This window comes from Notothenia rossii (assembly GCF_949606895.1).
Source record: "Notothenia rossii genome assembly, chromosome: 10".
NCBI classification, from domain to species: domain Eukaryota; kingdom Metazoa; phylum Chordata; class Actinopteri; order Perciformes; family Nototheniidae; genus Notothenia; species Notothenia rossii.
The window spans coordinates 64,906,330-64,925,762 of NC_136908.1; the positions used below are offsets into that span (position 1 = coordinate 64,906,330).

The window sequence follows — 19,433 nt, forward strand, 5'->3', positions numbered from 1 at the left end:
ATGATCAGTTTCTATGATCAGTTTCTATGAAGGTATTCTCACTTTCTAAAATGTGAACATGAATGAGAAATGCCTTCATTATAATCCCTTACCCAATCAGCTAGCTAATGCTAACGCTAACAGCTCCTTTACTGACCATAATGTTGGAAATCCTTATCTTTTTATTCTCTGAGAAATCAAGACTTGGTGACCGACTTTTTTCGATGAACATATTTTTACTTTAGTGACCCTCTGATGAACATTAACGTAATATTTATGCATTAATTATAACCCCAAATCAACCAGATAGACTGGAAGACCTCGGGACGTTTGAGGGATGAAGGCTAACGTCCTCTATTGGTACTTTCAGGGCAGCATCTTCATCAACGATGCTAACGTGACGTACAGTAACGGCGTCAGCGTGAACGGGGTCTTCCACGAGATCAGCAAGTTCCTGGTGTCTCCCGTCCCGGTCGAGAATCTTCCCGCCACTCTGGTCAGAACTTCAAACGGATGAGATGTATTTTTATTTTGTGGGATTCATTTCCTGTAAACTCACATTCTGGATGTTTCTGTGATGCAGCTGAACCTGACGGACGTAGCCGAGCGTCATGGGTATAAAACCTTCTTCAAACTGCTGCAGGTGAGAAAATAACACAATGTCTAACGCTGGTGATGATATCCTGTTGAGTCCTTCAGCTCTCATATCTAAAGTCAGAGAATGAATCCATGAGTCTCCTGGTTTCAGGACTCCGGGCTGATGGACCTGCTTCAGGATCACATCTTTCAGCCGGTGACGCTCTTCATGCCTTCAGACAAAGTCATGGCCGCCCTGCCGAAGGAGCAGAGGGACTTCCTGTTTCACCCAGACAACCGGGCCAAGCTAACCGAGTACCTGAAGTACCACATCCTGCAGGGCCGGAAGGTAAGCTAGAGCTAACTAAACCTGAAGTACCACGTCCTGCAGGGCCGGAAGGTGAGCTAGAGCTAACTAAACCCAAGGTTCCAAGTCCAGAAAGTGAGCCAGAACTAACTAGACCCAAGGTACCAAGTCCAGAAAGTGAGCCAGAACTAACAAAACCCAAGGTACCAAGTCTAGAAAGTGAGCCAGAACTAACAAAACCCAAGGTTCCAAGTCCAGAAAGTGAGCCAGAACTAACTATACCCAAGGTACCAAGTCCAGAAAGTGAGCCAGAACTAACTATACCCAAGGTTTCAAGTCCAGAAAGTGAGCCAGAACTAACTATACCCAAGGTACCAAGTCCAGAAAGTGAGCCAGAATTAACTATACCCAAGGTACCAAGTCTAGAAAGTGAGCCAGAACTAACTATACCCAAGGTTCCAAGTCCAGAAAGTGAGCCAGAACTAACTAAACCCAAGGTTCCAAGTTCAGAAAGTGAGCCAGAACTAACTATACCCGAGGTACCACGTCTAGAAAGTGAGCCAGAACTAACTAAACCCAAGGTACCAAGTCCAGAAAGTGAGCCAGAACTAACTATACCCAAGGTACCAAGTCCAGAAAGTGAGCCAGAACTAACTATACCCAAGGTACCAAGTCCAGAAGGTGAGCCAGGACTAACTAAACCTGAGGTACTAAGTCCAGAAGGTGAGCCAGAACTAACTATACCCAAGGTACCAAGTCCAGAAAGTGAGCCAGAACTAACTATACCCAAGGTACCAAGTCCAGAAGGTGAGCCAAAACTAACTAAACATGAGGTACTAAGTCCAGAAGGTGAGCAAGAACTAACTCAACCTCAGGGACTGGAAGGTGAACAAGAACTCTAAATAAAGCATGTTTCCCCCCAGGTGTATGCTGAGGGTCTGATCCACCAGGAGGGGTTCCGGACTCTGCAGGGTTCCCCACTGTCCTTCACCTGCGGGGGGGCGGACGCCATGGTGAGTACAGCAGCTGGTAGTAAGGTGTAGAAGAAGAGGAAAGCAGAGAGAACTCTCCAGCTCATGTTCTTCAGATGAATTTCATCTGCTGCCATCAGGGCGAAGATGTGCTCTATCTGCTCTCAAGACCAATCGCTTTTCATCCATCCCCTCTGCACTCAAACTTTAAAATCCTTGATCGGTTATTTAATTTGATTATTGATGTACTTACTTATTGTGATGCTATGAACTATTTATGGTGTAAATTGGAAAGATCCACATCCAGGGGTGTTTGAGTGTTTGCTTCCTGTCTGTGTACATGACACAAGCTGCTCACAACCAATTGATTAACCTGTTAAGCCCTGAACCTGTTTTCCAGGCCTCAGACTCGAAAATGACATTCCCAACACAGATGACCATATCTTCCCTTCTAAAAGGGGTTAATTAATAATCTTTTTTTCTCAAAGCAATGGTAAACCTGTGAGTTGGATGCAGAAAAGTCAGAAACAATATAGAATATTTTCATTTTAAAGTAAATTCAGATTGAACATAGTAAAAAATGTAAATGATTGTGTCCATCCAAAACCATGACTTAGATTGAAAACCATCGTTGAATGATGGGTTAGTAGACTAAAAGCTTTAGGAATCCAAAGTACAACATATAATAAGTACCCTGTATCAAGAGTGACGCAAAACAAGTTACCTTTTTATGATTTTACGTTTTTAGAGAGGTTTAGCAAAAAAACAAAAACACTTCTGGGGTCATTTGGGTACATTTGATATCATCATTAGCAGCTAATATGAAATCTCCGTTTTTGACATAAAAATGGAATGATGGATTATCAGTAACATTTCAAAGTGACACAGACACATTGGATTAACCTATGGATTAACCTTCAGCAGCGTTTTTATCGTTTCTATGCCATTGAACACGACTTTTGATCAGAATAACAGCAAAGGTCTTTAAGGTTTCAGGGACTACAGATGAAACATAGCCTGTTGGCTAACTGGCGCATTTACAGAAATGTCAATCAATGTGCTCTGTCCCTGTCAAATAAAAAATAAGGTGAGACGATCTCCCGTGAATGCTCCGTAAAGCTACATGTTGTGAGTTCTGATCGCTCAGTGATGATACTAATACCTATAGAATGGAATCTCAGCTTTAATCTGATAGCTTCTATGGGCAGTTACGATAAGTAATAAGGGTATTTTTACCTTGAGTTCTGTGCTAAGTGCGTCAGCATTTTTTTGCTCAGGGCTCATTTAGATACTTCTTTTGAGACTTGTGTTTTGTTTCGGTAAAAATGGTTCATTTCGTCAGTTAGCTGAGTTTCTTCCCGTTAATCTGGTATAACACATTCATAGGTTTTTAAATATTAAGAAGCCCTGAGACACAGTTTCGTGAAAGAACTACCCGCAGGACCCGGATTAGGGTCCTCTCGGGCTTAACAGGTTAATAAAGTTGTTGATTGATTAATTAATTGATTGACTGATTGATTGACTGATTGACTGATTGGTGGTTTCTCCTCTCACAGGGGCAGATCTTCCTGAACGACGGGAGGTGTCGCATCGTGCTGAGACACCTGGTGTTCAGCGGGGGGATGGCGTACGGGATTGACTGCCTGCTGACACCTCCCAGCCTGGGGGGGCGCTGTGACACGCAGACCACCTTCGACCTGCAGGTGGACCCCTTAAAACCACTCAGACTTCCTGTGTTTCAGAGTGTTGTTGGAACCCACTGATGATGTTTCTTCTTCTGTGGTAGATGAGCTGTGGGCTGTGCAGCGCCAGCTCCCTCCGCTGTCCAGACGGGTCCAAACAGAAGGTCTGAGTCCCTCAGAGACCATCAACCGTCTGTCTCTTTGTCTCTCAAGAGAAGCAGAAGTGTGACCTCCCCTCAGTGTTCGTCTCTGTCTCTTTGTCTCTCTGTCTCTGACTCTCTGTCTCTCTGTTTCTGACTCTGTCTCTTTGTCTCTCTGTCTCTGACTCTGTCTCTTTGTCTCTCAAGAGAATCAGAAGTGTGACCTCCCCTCAGTGTTTGTTTCTGTCTCTTTGTTTTTTTGTCTCTCTGTCTCTGACTCTGTCTCTTTGTCTCTGACTCTGTCTCTTTGTCTCTCAGGAGAAGCAGAAGTGTGACCTCCCCTCAGTGTTAGTCTCTGTCTCTCTGACTCTGTCTCTGACTCTGTCTCTTTGTCTCTCTGTCTCTCTGTCTCTGACTCTGTCTCTGACTCTTTGTCTCTCTGTCTCTTTGTCTCTCTGTCTCTGACTCTGTCTCTTTGTCTCTCAGGAGAAGCAGAAGTGTGACCTCCCCTCAGTGTTCGTCTCTGTCTCTTTGTCTCTCTGTCTCTGACTCTCTGTCTCTCTGTTTCTGACTCTGTCTCTTTGTCTCTCTGTCTCTGACTCTGTCTCTTTGTCTCTCAAGAGAATCAGAAGTGTGACCTCCCCTCAGTGTTTGTTTCTGTCTCTTTGTTTTTTTGTCTCTCTGTCTCTGACTCTGTCTCTTTGTCTCTGACTCTGTCTCTTTGTCTCTCAGGAGAAGCAGAAGTGTGACCTCCCCTCAGTGTTAGTCTCTGTCTCTCTGACTCTGTCTCTGACTCTGTCTCTTTGTCTCTCTGTCTCTCTGTCTCTGACTCTGTCTCTGACTCTTTGTCTCTCTGTCTCTTTGTCTCTCTGTCTCTGACTCTGTCTCTTTGTCTCTCAGGAGAAGCAGAAGTGTGACCTCCCCTCAGTGTTAGTCTCTGTCTCTTTGTCTCTCTGTCTCTGACTCTGTCTCTTTGTCTCTGACTCTGTCTCTTTGTCTCTCAGGAGAAGCAGAAGTGTGACCTCCCCTCAGTGTTAGTCTCTGTCTCTCTGACTCTGTCTCTGACTCTGTCTCTTTGTCTCTCTGTCTCTGACTCTGACTCTTTGTCTCTCTGTCTCTTTGTCTCTCTGTCTCTGACTCTGTCTCTTTGTCTCTCAGGAGAAGCAGAAGTGTGACCTCCCCTCAGTGTTAGTCTCTGTCTCTCTGACTCTGTCTCTGACTCTGTCTCTTTGTCTCTCTGTCTCTGTCTCTTTGTTTCTGACTCTGTCTCTTTGTTTCTGACTCTCTGTCTCTTTGTCTCTTTGTCTCTCTGTCTCTGACTCTGTCTCTTTGTCTCTCAGGAGATGAAGTAGAGTGACCTCCCCTCAGTGTTCGTCTCTATCTCTTTGACTCTTTGTCTCTCTGACTCTGTCTCTTTGTCTCTCTGTCTCTGACTCTGTCTCTTTGTCTCTCTTTCTCTGACTCTGTCTCTTTGTCTCTCTGACTCTGACTCTTTGTCTCTTTGTCTCTCTGTCTCTGACTCTGTCTCTCTGTCTCTGACTCTGACTCTTTGTCTATTTGTCTCTGTCTCTCTGTCTCTGAGTCTGTCTCTTTGTCTCTGTCTCTTTGTATCTCAGGAGATGAAGAAGTGCGACCTCCCCTCAGTGTTCGTCTCTGTCTCTTTGTCTCTCTGTCTCTGAGTCTGTCTCTTTGTCTCTCTGTCTCTGACTCTGTCTCTTTGTCTCTCAGGAGATGAAGAAGTGTGACCTCCCCTCAGTGTTCGTCTCTATCTCTTTGACTCTTTGTCTCTCTGTCTCTGTCTCTTTGTCTCTCTGTCTCTTTGCCTCTGTCTCTGACTCTCTGTCTCTGTCTCTCTGTCTCTCAGGAGATTAAGAAGTGTGACCTCCCCTCAGTGTTCGTCTCTTTGTCTCTCTGTCTCTGACTCTCTGTCTCTCTGTCTCTCTGTCTCTCAGGAGATGAAGAAGTGTGACCTCCCCTCAGTGTTCGTCTCTTTGTCTCTCTGTCTCTGACTCTCTGTCTCTCAGGAGATGAAGAAGTGTGACCTCCCCTCAGTGTTCGTCTCTTTGTCTCTCTGTCTCTGACTCTCTGTCTCTTTGTCTCTCTGTCTCTCTGTGTCTCAGGAGATGAAGAAGTGTGACCTCCCCTCAGTGTTCGTCTCTTTGTCTCTCTGTCTCTGACTCTCTGTCTCTTTGTCTCTCTGTCTCTCTGTCTCTCAGGAGATGAAGAAGTGTGACCTCCCCTCAGTGTTCGTCTCTTTGTCTCTCTGTCTCTGACTCTCTGTCTCTCTGTCTCTCAGGAGATGAAGAAGTGTGACCTCCCCTCAGTGTTTGTCTCTTTGTCTCTCTGTCTCTGACTCTCTGTCTCTCTGTCTCTCTGTCTCTGTCTCTCTGTCTCTCAGGAGATGAAGAAGTGTGACCTCCCCTCAGTGTTCGTCTCTTTGTCTCTCTGTCTCTGACTCTCTGTCTCTTTGTCTCTCTGTCTCTGTCTCTCTGTCTCTCAGGAGATGAAGAAGTGTGACCTCCCCTCAGTGTTTGTCTCTTTGTCTCTCTGTCTCTCTGTCTCTCAGGAGATGAAGAAGTGTGACCTCCCCTCAGTGTTCGTCTCTCTGTCTCTCTGTCTCTGACTCTCTGTCTCTTTGTCTCTCTGTCTCTCTGTCTCTCAGGAGATGAAGAAGTGTGACCTCCCCTCAGTGTTCGTCTCCAGGAACTCGGGTTGTTTCAGCGTCTGCACCGTCCACTTCTGGCAGCCCAGGTGTTGCCGTGGTTACCACGGACGCGACTGTCTGGGTACAGGAAGCAGGAAGAACACGTTAACAAAACCAATAAAGAAGAAATTTAAATGACAACCGTTTTTTCTTGTTCCTCCGTCAGAGTGTCCCGGGGGGTTCGGCGCCCCCTGCAGTAACCACGGTAAATGTGACGACGGTCACCTTGGTAACGGCACCTGTACCTGTGATCCGGGATTTGGGGGCGTGGCCTGTGAGACGTGCAGCGCCGGGTTCTTCGGAGCGAGCTGCACAGGTGAGTGACCACTTCCTGTTTACCCCCCAGAGCTTTAGAGGTCTCCTATTATCCAAAGTGCACTTTTTTATGTCTTTTATACATAAATATGTGTCCCTCAGCGTGCAGCTGCTCGTCTGGATCCTGTGAGGACGGACTCAGAGGGTCCGGGTCCTGTTTCTGCGAGGCGGGCTGGACCGGAACGAAGTGCGACACCGAGCTGGGTGAGTCCAACAGGAAGTCAACAGCAAGTCCAACAGGAAGTCCAACAAGAAGTCCAACAGGAATAATAATAATAATAATAATAATAATAATAATAATAATAATAATAATAATAATAATAATAATAATAATAATAATAAGGCATTTTATTTATAGAGTGCTTTTCTTGGTACTCAAAGACACTTTTCAGAGTAAAACAATCATTAAAACATAATTAAAACAACACACTTAAAATATATAAAACACAACATTAATTACAGATTAAAAGCAGTTCTGAAGAGGTGAAGTCCTGCTTGTTGTCTGTGTTAAAGTGTGTGTCCCTGCAGGTGGAGGTGTGTTGAAGTGTGTGTCCCTGCAGGTGGAGGTGTGTTGAAGTGTGTGTCCCTGCAGGTGGAGGTGTGTTAAATTGTGTGTGTCTGCAGGTGGAGGTGTGTTAAAGTGTGTGTCCTTGCAGGTGGAGGTGTGTTAAAGTGTGTGTGTCTGCAGGTGGAGGTGTGTTAAATTGTGTGTGTCTGCAGGTGGAGGTGTGTTAAAGTGTGTGTCCCTGCAGGTGGAGGTGTGTTGAAGTGTGTGTCCCTGCAGGTGGAGGTGTGTTAAATTGTGTGTGTCTGCAGGTGGAGGTGTGTTAAAGTGTGTGTCCTTGCAGGTGGAGGTGTGTTAAATTGTGTGTGTCTGCAGGTGGAGGTGTGTTAAAGTGTGTGTCCTTGCAGGTGGAGGTGTGTTAAAGTGTGTGTGTCTGCAGGTGGAGGTGTGTTAAAGTGTGTGTCCCTGCAGGTGGAGGTGTGTTGAAGTGTGTGTCCCTGCAGGTGGAGGTGTGTTGAAGTGTGTGTCCCTGCAGGTGGAGGTGTGTTGAAGTGTGTGTCCCTGCAGGTGGAGGTGTGTTAAATTGTGTGTGTCTGCAGGTGGAGGTGTGTTAAAGTGTGTGTCCTTGCAGGTGGAGGTGTGTTAAAGTGTGTGTGTCTGCAGGTGGAGGTGTGTTAAAGTGTGTGTCCCTGCAGGTGGAGGTGTGTTGAAGTGTGTGTCCCTGCAGGTGGAGGTGTGTTAAAGTGTGTGTGTCTGCAGGTGGAGGTGTGTTAAAGTGTGTGTCCCTGCAGGTGGAGGTGTGTTGAAGTGTGTGTCCCTGCAGGTGGAGGTGTGTTAAAGTGTGTGTCCTTGCAGGTGGAGGTGTGTTAAAGTGTGTGTCCCTGCAGGTGGAGGTGTGTTGAAGTGTGTGTCCCTGCAGGTGGAGGTGTGTTAAAGTGTGTGTCCTTGCAGGTGGAGGTGTGTTAAAGTGTGTGTGTCTGCAGGTGGAGGTGTGTTAAAGTGTGTGTCCTTGCAGGTGGAGGTGTGTTAAAGTGTGTGTCCCTGCAGGTGGAGGTGTGTTAAAGTGTGTGTCCCTGCAGGTGGAGGTGTGTTAAAGTGTGTGTCCCTGCAGGTGGAGGTGTGTTAAAGTGTGTGTCCCTGCAGGTGGAGGTGTGTTAAAGTGTGTGTCCTTGCAGGTGGAGGTGTGTTAAAGTGTGTGTCCTTGCAGGTGGAGGTGTGTTAAAGTGTGTGTCCTTGCAGGTGGAGGTGTGTTAAAGTGTGTGTGTCTGCAGGTGGAGGTGTGTTAAAGTGTGTGTCCTTGCAGGTGGAGGTGTGTTAAAGTGTGTGTGTCTGCAGGTGGAGGTGTGTTAAAGTGTGTGTGTCTGCAGGTGGAGGTGTGTTAAAGTGTGTGTGTCTGCAGGTGGAGGTGTGTTAAAGTGTGTGTCCCTGCAGGTGGAGGTGTGTTAAAGTGTGTGTCCCTGCAGGTGGAGGTGTGTTAAAGTGTGTGTCCCTGCAGGTGGAGGTGTGTTGAAGTGTGTGTCCCTGCAGGTGGAGGTGTGTTAAAGTGTGTGTCCCTGCAGGTGGAGGTGTGTTAAAGTGTGTGTCCCTGCAGGTGGAGGTGTGTTAAAGTGTGTGTCCTTGCAGGTGGAGGTGTGTTAAAGTGTGTGTCCCTGCAGGTGGAGGTGTGTTAAAGTGTGTGTCCCTGCAGGTGGAGGTGTGTTAAAGTGTGTGTCCCTGCAGGTGGAGGTGTGTTAAAGTGTGTGTCCCTGCAGGTGGAGGTGTGTTAAAGTGTGTGTCCCTGCAGGTGGAGGTGTGTTAAAGTGTGTGTGTCTGCGGGTGGAGGTGTGTTGAAGTGTGTGTCCCTGCAGGTGGAGGTGTGTTGAAGTGTGTGTGTCTGCAGGTGGAGGTGTGTTAAAGTGTGTGTCCCTGCAGGTGGAGGTGTGTTAAAGTGTGTGTCCCTGCAGGTGGAGGTGTGTTAAAGTGTGTGTCCCTGCAGGTGGAGGTGTGTTAAAGTGTGTGTCCCTGCAGGTGGAGGTGTGCAGTGCGCCCCCCCCTGCGCCCCTAAAGCCGTCTGCCAGCAGAACAACACCTGCGTCTGCCGGCCGTTCTACCTGGGAGACGGGCTCACCTGCACAGGTAAATATATGCAGATTATTAAAGTCATACAAACACGATAAATTACTCGTAAAATCTCTGAGATGTGACCGGTGACTCTGCATGGAAATTATCATTTGCTAAAATTATACAATTCATTAAATGGGTGAAAAAAGTAAAATATTCTCAAATAATTGTATCAAAATGTACCCAAAACATTCACAATTTCTCCAATTTAGATGAGATTTTTCTTCTAAATGAAGTTCTGTTTTTGAATAAATCGAACTAAAGTTGTGCTTCTGAACATTAATAATGAGGTTGTTCTGTAGCGGTGGACCTGTGTAACACCTGGATATTCTATCTAAAGTAGTGAACATTGATACCTGGTATTGTTTTGTAGCGGTGGACCTGTGTAACACCTGGATATTCTATCTAAAGTAGTGAACATTGATACCTGGTATTGTTTTGTAGCGGTGGACCTGTGTAACACCTGGATATTCTATCTAAAGTAGTGAACATTGATACCTGGTATTGTTCTGTAGCGGTGGACCTGTGTAACACCTGGATATTCTATCTAAAGTAGTGAACATTGATACCTGGTATTGTTCTGTAGCGGTGGACCTGTGTAACACCTGGATATTCTATCTAAAGTAGTGAACATTGATACCTGGTATTGTTTTGTAGCGGTGGACCTGTGTAACACCTGGATATTCTATCTAAAGTAGTGAACATTGATACCTGGTATTGTTTTGTAGCGGTGGACCTGTGTAACACCTGGATATTCTATCTAAAGTAGTGAACATTGATACCTGGTATTGTTCTGTAGCGGTGGACCTGTGTAACACCTGGATATTCTATCTAAAGTAGTGAACATTGATACCTGGTATTGTTCTGTAGCGGTGGACCTGTGTAACACCTGGATATTCTATCTAAAGTAGTGAACATTGATACCTGGTATTGTTCTGTAGCGGTGGACCTGTGTAACACCTGGATATTCTATCTAAAGTAGTGAACATTGATACCTGGTATTGTTCTGTAGCGGTGGACCTGTGTAACACCTGGATATTCTATCTAAAGTAGTGAACATTGATACCTGGTATTGTTTTGTAGCGGTGGACCTGTGTAACACCTGGATATTCTATCTAAAGTAGTGAACATTGATACCTGGTATTGTTTTGTAGCGGTGGACCTGTGTAACACCTGGATATTCTATCTAAAGTAGTGAACATTGATACCTGGTATTGTTCTGTAGCGGTGGACCTGTGTAACACCTGGATATTCTATCTAAAGTAGTGAACATTGATACCTGGTATTGTTCTGTAGCGGTGGACCTGTGTAACACCTGGATATTCTATCTAAAGTAGTGAACATTGATACCTGGTATTGTTCTGTAGCGGTGGACCTGTGTAACACCTGGATATTCTATCTAAAGTAGTGAACATTGATACCTGGTATTGTTTTGTAGCGGTGGACCTGTGTAACACCTGGATATTCTATCTAAAGTAGTGAACATTGATACCTGGTATTGTTCTGTAGCGGTGGACCTGTGTAACACCTGGATATTCTATCTAAAGTAGTGAACATTGATACCTGGTATTGTTCTGTAGCGGTGGACCTGTGTAACACCTGGATATTCTATCTAAAGTAGTGAACATTGATACCTGGTATTGTTCTGTAGCGGTGGACCTGTGTAACACCTGGATATTCTATCTAAAGTAGTGAACATTGATACCTGGTATTGTTTTGTAGCGGTGGACCTGTGTAACACCTGGATATTCTATCTAAAGTAGTGAACATTGATACCTGGTATTGTTCTGTAGCGGTGGACCTGTGTAACACCTGGATATTCTATCTAAAGTAGTGAACATTGATACCTGGTATTGTTTTGTAGCGGTGGACCTGTGTAACACCTGGATATTCTATCTAAAGTAGTGAACATTGATACCTGGTATTGTTCTGTAGCGGTGGACCTGTGTAACACCTGGATAATCTATCTAAAGTAGTGAACATTGATACCTGGTATTGTTCTGTAGCGATGGACCTGTGTAACACCTGGATATTCTATCTAAAGTAGTGAACATTGATACCTGGTATTGTTCTGTAGCGGTGGACCTGTGTAACACCTGGATATTCTATCTAAAGTAGTGAACATTGATACCTGGTATTGTTCTGTAGCGGTGGACATGTGTAACACCTGGATATTCTATCTAAAGTAGTGAACATTGATACCTGGTATTGTTCTGTAGCGGTGGACCTGTGTAACACCTGGATATTCTATCTAAAGTAGTGAACATTGATACCTGGTATTGTTCTGTAGCGGTGGACATGTGTAACACCTGGATATTCTATCTAAAGTAGTGAACATTGATACCTGGTATTGTTCTGTAGCGGTGGACCTGTGTAACACCTGGATATTCTATCTAAAGTAGTGAACATTGATACCTGGTATTGTTTTGTAGCGGTGGACCTGTGTAACACCTGGATATTCTATCTAAAGTAGTGAACATTGATACCTGGTAATGTTTTGTAGCGGTGGACCTGTGTAACACCTGGATATTCTATCTAAAGTAGTGAACATTGATACCTGGTATTGTTCTGTAGCGGTGGACCTGTGTAACACCTGGATATTCTATCTAAAGTAGTGAACATTGATACCTGGTATTGTTTTGTAGCGATGGACCTGTGTAGCACGTGGAACGGCGGCTGCTCCAGGCTCGCGCGTTGCTCTCAGCGCGGGGAGCAGCTGAGCTGCACCTGTCTTGACGGGCACGCTGGAGACGGGTTCACCTGCTTACCTGAGGACCCCTGCGTCGCCGGGGGCAACGGGGGCTGCAGCGAGCACGCCGCCTGCAGCATGACGGCGCCGGTGAGACACGCTAACACAGGGGTTCCCAAACTTTGCCATGCCAAGGACCACCATATAGCATTATCTTCTGGCGGGGACCCCCCTGTTGCAATTCTTTTTTTTAAATGATGAGTGCATTATGATGGAGAATATGACAAATGAATCATACAGCTTAATACATTTTCTTAATATATATTTGTATTAATAATTAATAATCAGTTATTCTTCTAAACATTTTTTGTATTTATCTTTTGTTTGTCATTCATCACATTGATTGTGTCTTCTGTTATAAACATTCTTAACACAATATTAAACAGTAATATCAACAGTAAACATATTTTTAAAGTATTTTTTAAGTGATTTCTGTCTATATAATATTATATAATTTTGAACAGTAATATGAACAATTAACATATATTTTTAGCATTTTTGAAAGCTACTTATGCCTTATTAATATTATATATAATATTCAACGGTAATATTAATAATAAACATTTATATTCATATACAAACATCAATATTTGCTACATCCGTGCTCTCATCCAGCTGCGGAGCGAAATATTCACTAGCTCTCACTTGCTCCAAAAGCTATGCAGATACTCAGTTTCACTCTCAGTAGCGGCAGCTCGATTCTGATTGGCTTGAAGGGCGGTCGTGAGATTTAAAATATATATATATGAATAAGTAAAAAATATTAAAAGATTGGCATCAAAGGACACATAGATTGATAGATATGCAGTTATTAATCCAAAAAAAATAAAATGTAACTTTAAAAACTTTCCCTCAAACTTTGCGTGACCCCCCTGGCGCCCCCTGGTGGCCCCCCGGGGGGTCGGGGCCCCCACTTTGAAAAACACTGCGCTAACAAACGCTAACACAAGCTAACACAACAGCGCCAACGCCACTAACACAGCGCCGCTATGTGTCAAATGATCATGTGTGTGTGTGTGTGTGTGTGTGTGTGTGTGTGTGTGTGTGTGTGTTGTGTGTGTGTGTGTGTGTGTGTGTGTGTGTGTGTGTGTGTGTGTGTGTGTGTGTGTGTGTGTGTGTGTGTGTGTGTGTGTGTGTGTGTGTGTGTGTAAAAGGGAAAGAGGAAATGCACCTGTAAGGATCAGTACATTGGAGACGGTCTCACCTGTGATCTGAAGCAGGCGCCGCTCAGCCGCTGTCTCCATGACAACGGGCGCTGCCACCCGGACGCAAACTGCACCGACCTGCACTACCAGGGTAACTCATACTATATAGGAAATCAGAATACCTGAAATGTACATTTGTTACAGCAGAAAAGAGCCAAAGACAGCTTAATGTTAACTTAGAAGCGTGTGTGTGTGTGTGTGTGTGTGTGTGTATGTGTGTGTGTGTGTGTGTGTGTGTGTGTGTGTGTGTGTGTGTATGTGTGTGTGTGTGTATGTGTGTGTGTGTGTGTGTGTGTGTGTATGTGTGTGTGTGTGTGTGTGTGTGTAGACTCTACTCTCGGTGTGTATCACCTGCGCTCGGACAGCGGTCAGTACCGGCTGAACTTCAGCTTGGCTCAGACGGCCTGCGCTGCAGAGGGAGGGAGCCTGGCTACATACACCCAGCTGTCCTACGCTCAGCAGGTCAGTGAACGCACCGCGGCTACATAAACCCAGCTGTCCTACGCTCAGCAGGTCAGTGAATGCACCGCGGCTACATACACCCAGCTGTCCTACGCTCAGCAGGTCAGTGAATGCACCGCGGCTACATACACCCAGCTGTCCTACGCTCAGCGGGTCAGTGAACGCACCACGGATACATACACCCAGCTGTCCTACGCTCAGCGGGTCAGTGAACGCACCGCGGCTACATACACCCAGCTGTCTTACGCTCAGCGGGTCAGTGAACGCACCACGGATACATACACCCAGCTGTCCTACGCTCAGCAGGTCAGTGAATTCACCGCGGCTACATACACCCAGCTGTCCTACGCTCAGCAGGTCAGTGAATGCACCGCGGCTACATACACCCAGCTGTCCTACGCTCAGCGGGTCAGTGAACGCACCACGGATACATACACCCAGCTGTCCTACGCTCAGCAGGTCAGGGACACATGCTGATGTAGAAGAGACATGTGTCCCCTCTGTGTGAAGAGAGAGTCTCTTTCTATGGTCTCTTTACACAGAGGGGACACGTGTTGATTTAGAAGAGACATGTCTCTGGTCTCTGGTTCTCTCTGTGGTCCCAGGACCAGGTCTCTGATCCCCAGCTGGTCTCTCCCTCTTCAGGGTGGGCTCAACATGTGTTCTGCCGGCTGGCTGGCCCAGGCCCGGGTCGGGTACCCCACCACCTTCCCCAGCCCCAGCTGTGGCTTCGGACACGTCGGCATTGTGGACTACGGGGTCCGGAAGAACCAGAGCGAGACCTGGGACGCCTTCTGCTACCGGATGAAGGGTGAGGAGGGAGTTCAATAATATAATAATAATACATTTCATCTATATCGCACACTTTAAAAACAACGAGGAGGTTATATATATCTTTATGATGTTAGAGATGAGCAAAGAGTGTGTGTGTGTGTGTGTGTGTGTGTGTGTGTGTGTGTGTGTGTGTGTGTGTGTGTGTGTGTGTGTGTGTGTGTGTGTGTGTGTGTGTGTGTGTGTGTGTGTGTTTCAGAGGTGGTGTGTGAGTGTGAGCCCGGATACGTTGGAGACGGCTTCAGCTGCACAGGAAACCTGATGCAGGTCCTCCAATCAACAGCCAGCTTCTCCAACTTCCTCACAGTGAGTCGGCACTTTGTTTTCTGCTGAGTCACTTTTTAATGATTTATAGCTGAGTCACTTTTTAATGATTTATAGCTGAGTCACTTTTTAATGATTTTTAGCTGAGTCACTTTTTAATGATTTATAGCTGAGTCACTTTTTAATGATTTATAGCTGAGTCACTTTTTAATGATTTTTAGCTGAGTCACTTTTTAATGATTTATAGCTGAGTCACTTTTTAATGATTTTCTGCTGAGTCACTTTTTAATGATTTATAGCTGAGTCACTTTTTAATGATTTATAGCTGAGTCACTTTTTAATGATTTTTAGCTGAGTCACTTTTTAATGATTTATAGCTGAGTCACTTTTTAATGATTTATAGCTGAGTCACTTTTTAATGATTTTCTGCTGAGTCACTTTTTAATGATTTATAGCTGAGTCACTTTTTAATGATTTATAGCTGAGTCACTTTTTCATGATTTATAGCTGAGTCACTTTTTAATGATTTATAGCTGAGTCACTTTTTAATGATTTATAGCTGAGTCACTTTTTAATGATTTATAGCTGAGTCACTTTTTAATGATTTATAGCTGAGTCACAGAACTCACTGTGTCTCTGCAGCAAATCCTGAACAGCTCCCAGCTGTCGGAGTCGGGGAAACAGTTCGTGAAGCGCCTCAGCAACCTGACCGTCCAATCAACGCTGTTCGTTCCTGAGAACCGCGGTCTGCCCGACAACCAGGTGAGGAACACCTGTCTGTCCTCACTAAACACAACCAGGTGAGGGACACCTGTCTGTCCTCACTAAACACAACCAGGTGAGGGACACCTGTCTGTCCTCACTAAACACAACCAGGTGAGGAACACCTGTCTGTCCTCACTAAACACAACCAGGTGAGGAACTAACCTGTCTGTCCTCACTAAACACAACCAGGTGAGGGACACCTGTCTGTCCTCACTAAACACAACCAGGTGAGGGACACCTGTCTGTCCATACAAAACACAACCAGGTGAGGGACTCACCTGTCTGTCCTCACTAAACACAACCAGGTGAGGGACACCTGTCTGTCCTCACTAAACACAACCAGGTGAGGGACACCTGTCTGTTCTCACTAAACACAACCAGGTTAGGGACACCTGTCTGTCCTCAATAAACACAACCAGGTTAGGGACACCTGTCTGTCCTCACTAAACACAACCAGGTGAGGAACACCTGTCTGTCCTCACTAAACACAACCAGGTGAGGGATACCTCTCTGTCCTCACTAAACAAAACCAGGTGAGGGACACCTGTCTGTCCATACAAAACACAACCAGGTGAGGGACTCACCTGTCTGTCCTCACTAAACACAACCAGGTGAGGGACACCTGTCCTCACTAAACACAACCAGGTGAGGAACACCTGTCTGTCCTCACTAAACAAAACCAGGTGAGGGACACCTGTCCTCACTAACACAACCAGGTGAGGAACACCTGTCTGTCCTCACTAAACACAACCAGGTGAGGGACTCACCTGTCTGTCCTCACTAAACACAACCAGGTGAGGGACACCTGTCCTCACTAAACACAACCAGGTGAGGAACACCTGTCTGTCCTCACTAAACACAACCAGGTGAGGGACACCTGTCGTCACTAAACACAACCAGGTGAGGAACACCTGTCTGTCCTCACTAAACAAAACCAGGTGAGGGACACCTGTCCTCACTAACACAACCAGGTGAGGAACACCTGTCTGTCCTCACTAAACACAACCAGGTGAGGGACACCTGTCTGTCCTCACTAAACACAACCAGGTGAGGGACACCTGTCCTCACTAAACACAGCCAGGTGAGGGACACCTGTCTGTCCTCACTAAACACAACCAGGTGAGGGACACCTGTCCATACTAAACACAGCCAGGTGAGGGACACCTGTCTGTCCTCACTAAACACAACCAGGTGAGGGACTCACCTGTCTGTCCTCACTAAACACAACCAGGTGAGGAACACCTCTCTGTCCTCATTAAACACAACCAGATGAGGGACACCTGTCTGTCCTGACTAAACACAACCAGGTGAGGGACACCTGTCTGTCCTCACTAAACGCAACCAGGTGAGGGACACCTGTCTGTCCTCACTAAACACAACCAGGTGAGGGACACCTGTCTGTCCTGACTAAACACAACCAGGTGAGGGACACCTCTCTGTCCTCATTAAACACAACCAGATGAGGGACACCTGTCTGTCCTGACTAAACACAACCAGGTGAGGGACACCTGTCTGTCCTCACTAAACGCAACCAGGTGAGGGGCACCTGTCTGTCCTCACTAAACACAACCAGGTGAGGGACACCTGTCTGTCCTGACTAAACACAACCAGATGAGGGACACCTCTCTGTCCTCATTAAACACAACCAGATGAGGGACACCTGTCTGTCCTGACTAAACACAACCAGGTGAGGGACACCTGTCTGTCCTCACTAAACACAACCAGGTGAGGGACACCTGTCCTCACTATACACAACCAGGTGAGGGACACTGTCCTCACTAAACACAACCAGGTGAGGGACACCTGTCCTCACTAAACACAACAAGCGCCTCGAACCGTTTTAACAGAGCCAGCTCGCAGGCAGTAGAGTAGGTATGTCTGGTCTGACAGGTGAACGGACCTGTTGATGTGTTTACCTGTCCCCCCCCCTCACCTGTAGACCCTGTCTCAGAGGGACCTGGAGTTGATGTGTTTACCTGTCCCCCCCCCCTCACCTGTAGACCCTGTCTCAGAGGGACCTGGAGTTGATGTGTTTACCTGTCCCCCCCTCACTTGTAGACCCTGTATCAGAGGGACCTGGAGTTGATATGTTTACCTGTCCCCCCCCCCTCACCTGTGGACCCTGTCTCAGAGGGACCTGGAGTTGATGTATTTACCTGTCCCCCCCCCTCACCTGTAGACCCTGTCTCTGAGGGACCTGGAGTTGATGTGTTTACGTGTCCCCCCCTCACTTGTAGACCCTGTCTTAGAGGGACTTGGAGTTGATGTGTTTACCTGTCCCCCCCTCACTTGTAGACCCTGTCTCAGAGGGACTTGGAGTTGATATGTTTACCAGTCCCCCCCTCACTTGTAGACCCTATCTCAGAGGGAACTGGAGTTGATGTGTTTACCTGTCCCCCCCCCCCTCACCTGTAGACCCTGTCTCAGAGGGACCTGGAGTTGATGTGTTTACCTTTCCCCCCCTCACCTGTAGACCCTGTCTCAGAGGGACATGGAGTTGATGTGTTTACCTTTCCCCCCCTCACCTGTAGACCCTGTCTCAGAGGGACATGGAGTTGATGTGTTTACCTGTCCCCCCCCCCTCACCTGTAGACCCTGTCTCAGAGGGACCTGGAGTTGATGTGTTTACCTTTCCCCCCCTCACCTGTAGACCCTGTCTCAGAGGGACCTGGAGTTGATGTGTTTACCTGTCCCCCCCCTCACCTGTAGACCCTGTCTCAGAGGGACCTGGAGTTGATGTGTTTACCTGTCCCCCCCCCTCACCTGTAGACCCTGTATCAGAGGGACCTGGAGTTGATGTGTTTACCTGTCCCCCCCCTCACCTGTAGACCGTCTCAGAGGGACCTGGAGTTGATGTGTTTACCTGTCCCCCCCCCCTCACCTGTAGACCCTGTCTCAGAGGGACATGGAGTTGATGTGTTTACCTGTCCCCCCCCCCTCACCTGTAGACCCTGTCTCAGAGGGAACTGGAGTTGATGTGTTTACCTGTCCCCCCCCCTCACCTGTAGACCCTGTCTCAGAGGGACCTGGAGTTGATGTGTTTACCTGTCCCCCCCCTCACCTGTAAACCCTGTCTCAGAGGGACCTGGAGTTGATGTGTTTACCTGTCCCCCCCCCCCTCACCTGTAGACCCTGTCTCAGAGGGACTTGGAGTTGATGTGTTTACCTGTCCCCCCCTCACTTGTAGACCCTGTCTCAGAGGGACTTGGAGTTGATATGTTTACCAGTCCCCCCCTCACTTGTAGACCCTATCTCAGAGGGAACTGGAGTTGATGTGTTTACCTGTCCCCCCCCCCCTCACCTGTAGACCCTGTCTCAGAGGGACCTGGAGTTGATGTGTTTACCTTTCCCCCCCTCACCTGTAGACCCTGTCTCAGAGGGACATGGAGTTGATGTGTTTACCTTTCCCCCCCTCACCTGTAGACCCTGTCTCAGAGGGACATGGAGTTGATGTGTTTACCTGTCCCACCCCCCTCACCTGTAGACCCTGTCTCAGAGGGACCTGGAGTTGATGTGTTTACCTTTCCCCCCCTCACCTGTAGACCCTGTCTCAGAGGGACCTGGAGTTGATGTGTTTACCTGTCCCCCCCCTCACCTGTAGACCCTGTCTCAGAGGGACCTGGAGTTGATGTGTTTACCTGTCCCCCCCCCTCACCTGTAGACCCTGTATCAGAGGGACCTGGAGTTGATGTGTTTACCTGTCCCCCCCCTCACCTGTAGACCGTCTCAGAGGGACCTGGAGTTGATGTGTTTACCTGTCCCCCCCCCCTCACCTGTAGACCCTGTCTCAGAGGGACATGGAGTTGATGTGTTTACCTGTCCCCCCCCCCTCACCTGTAGACCCTGTCTCAGAGGGAACTGGAGTTGATGTGTTTACC

The 19,433-nt window shown here is 47.0% G+C and overlaps 1 protein-coding gene across 1 annotated transcript in view; it reads left to right on the forward strand.

Annotated features, from left to right (window-relative positions):
* The window catches only part of stab2 (stabilin 2), a 60,511-nt gene that overhangs the window by 38,367 nt on the left and 2,711 nt on the right, over positions 1-19,433 (forward strand). Inside the window, exons 49-64 of the mRNA XM_079656478.1 lie at positions 350-475; positions 563-622; positions 728-904; positions 1,786-1,875; positions 3,390-3,536; positions 3,620-3,679; positions 6,318-6,441; positions 6,526-6,675; positions 6,777-6,878; positions 9,187-9,294; positions 11,925-12,118; positions 13,183-13,324; positions 13,562-13,695; positions 14,341-14,506; positions 14,726-14,832; positions 15,433-15,552. Coding sequence (XP_079512604.1) covers positions 350-475; positions 563-622; positions 728-904; positions 1,786-1,875; positions 3,390-3,536; positions 3,620-3,679; positions 6,318-6,441; positions 6,526-6,675; positions 6,777-6,878; positions 9,187-9,294; positions 11,925-12,118; positions 13,183-13,324; positions 13,562-13,695; positions 14,341-14,506; positions 14,726-14,832; positions 15,433-15,552 — 2,007 coding nt within the window. The remainder of the gene's footprint in view (positions 1-349; positions 476-562; positions 623-727; positions 905-1,785; positions 1,876-3,389; positions 3,537-3,619; positions 3,680-6,317; positions 6,442-6,525; positions 6,676-6,776; positions 6,879-9,186; positions 9,295-11,924; positions 12,119-13,182; positions 13,325-13,561; positions 13,696-14,340; positions 14,507-14,725; positions 14,833-15,432; positions 15,553-19,433) is intronic.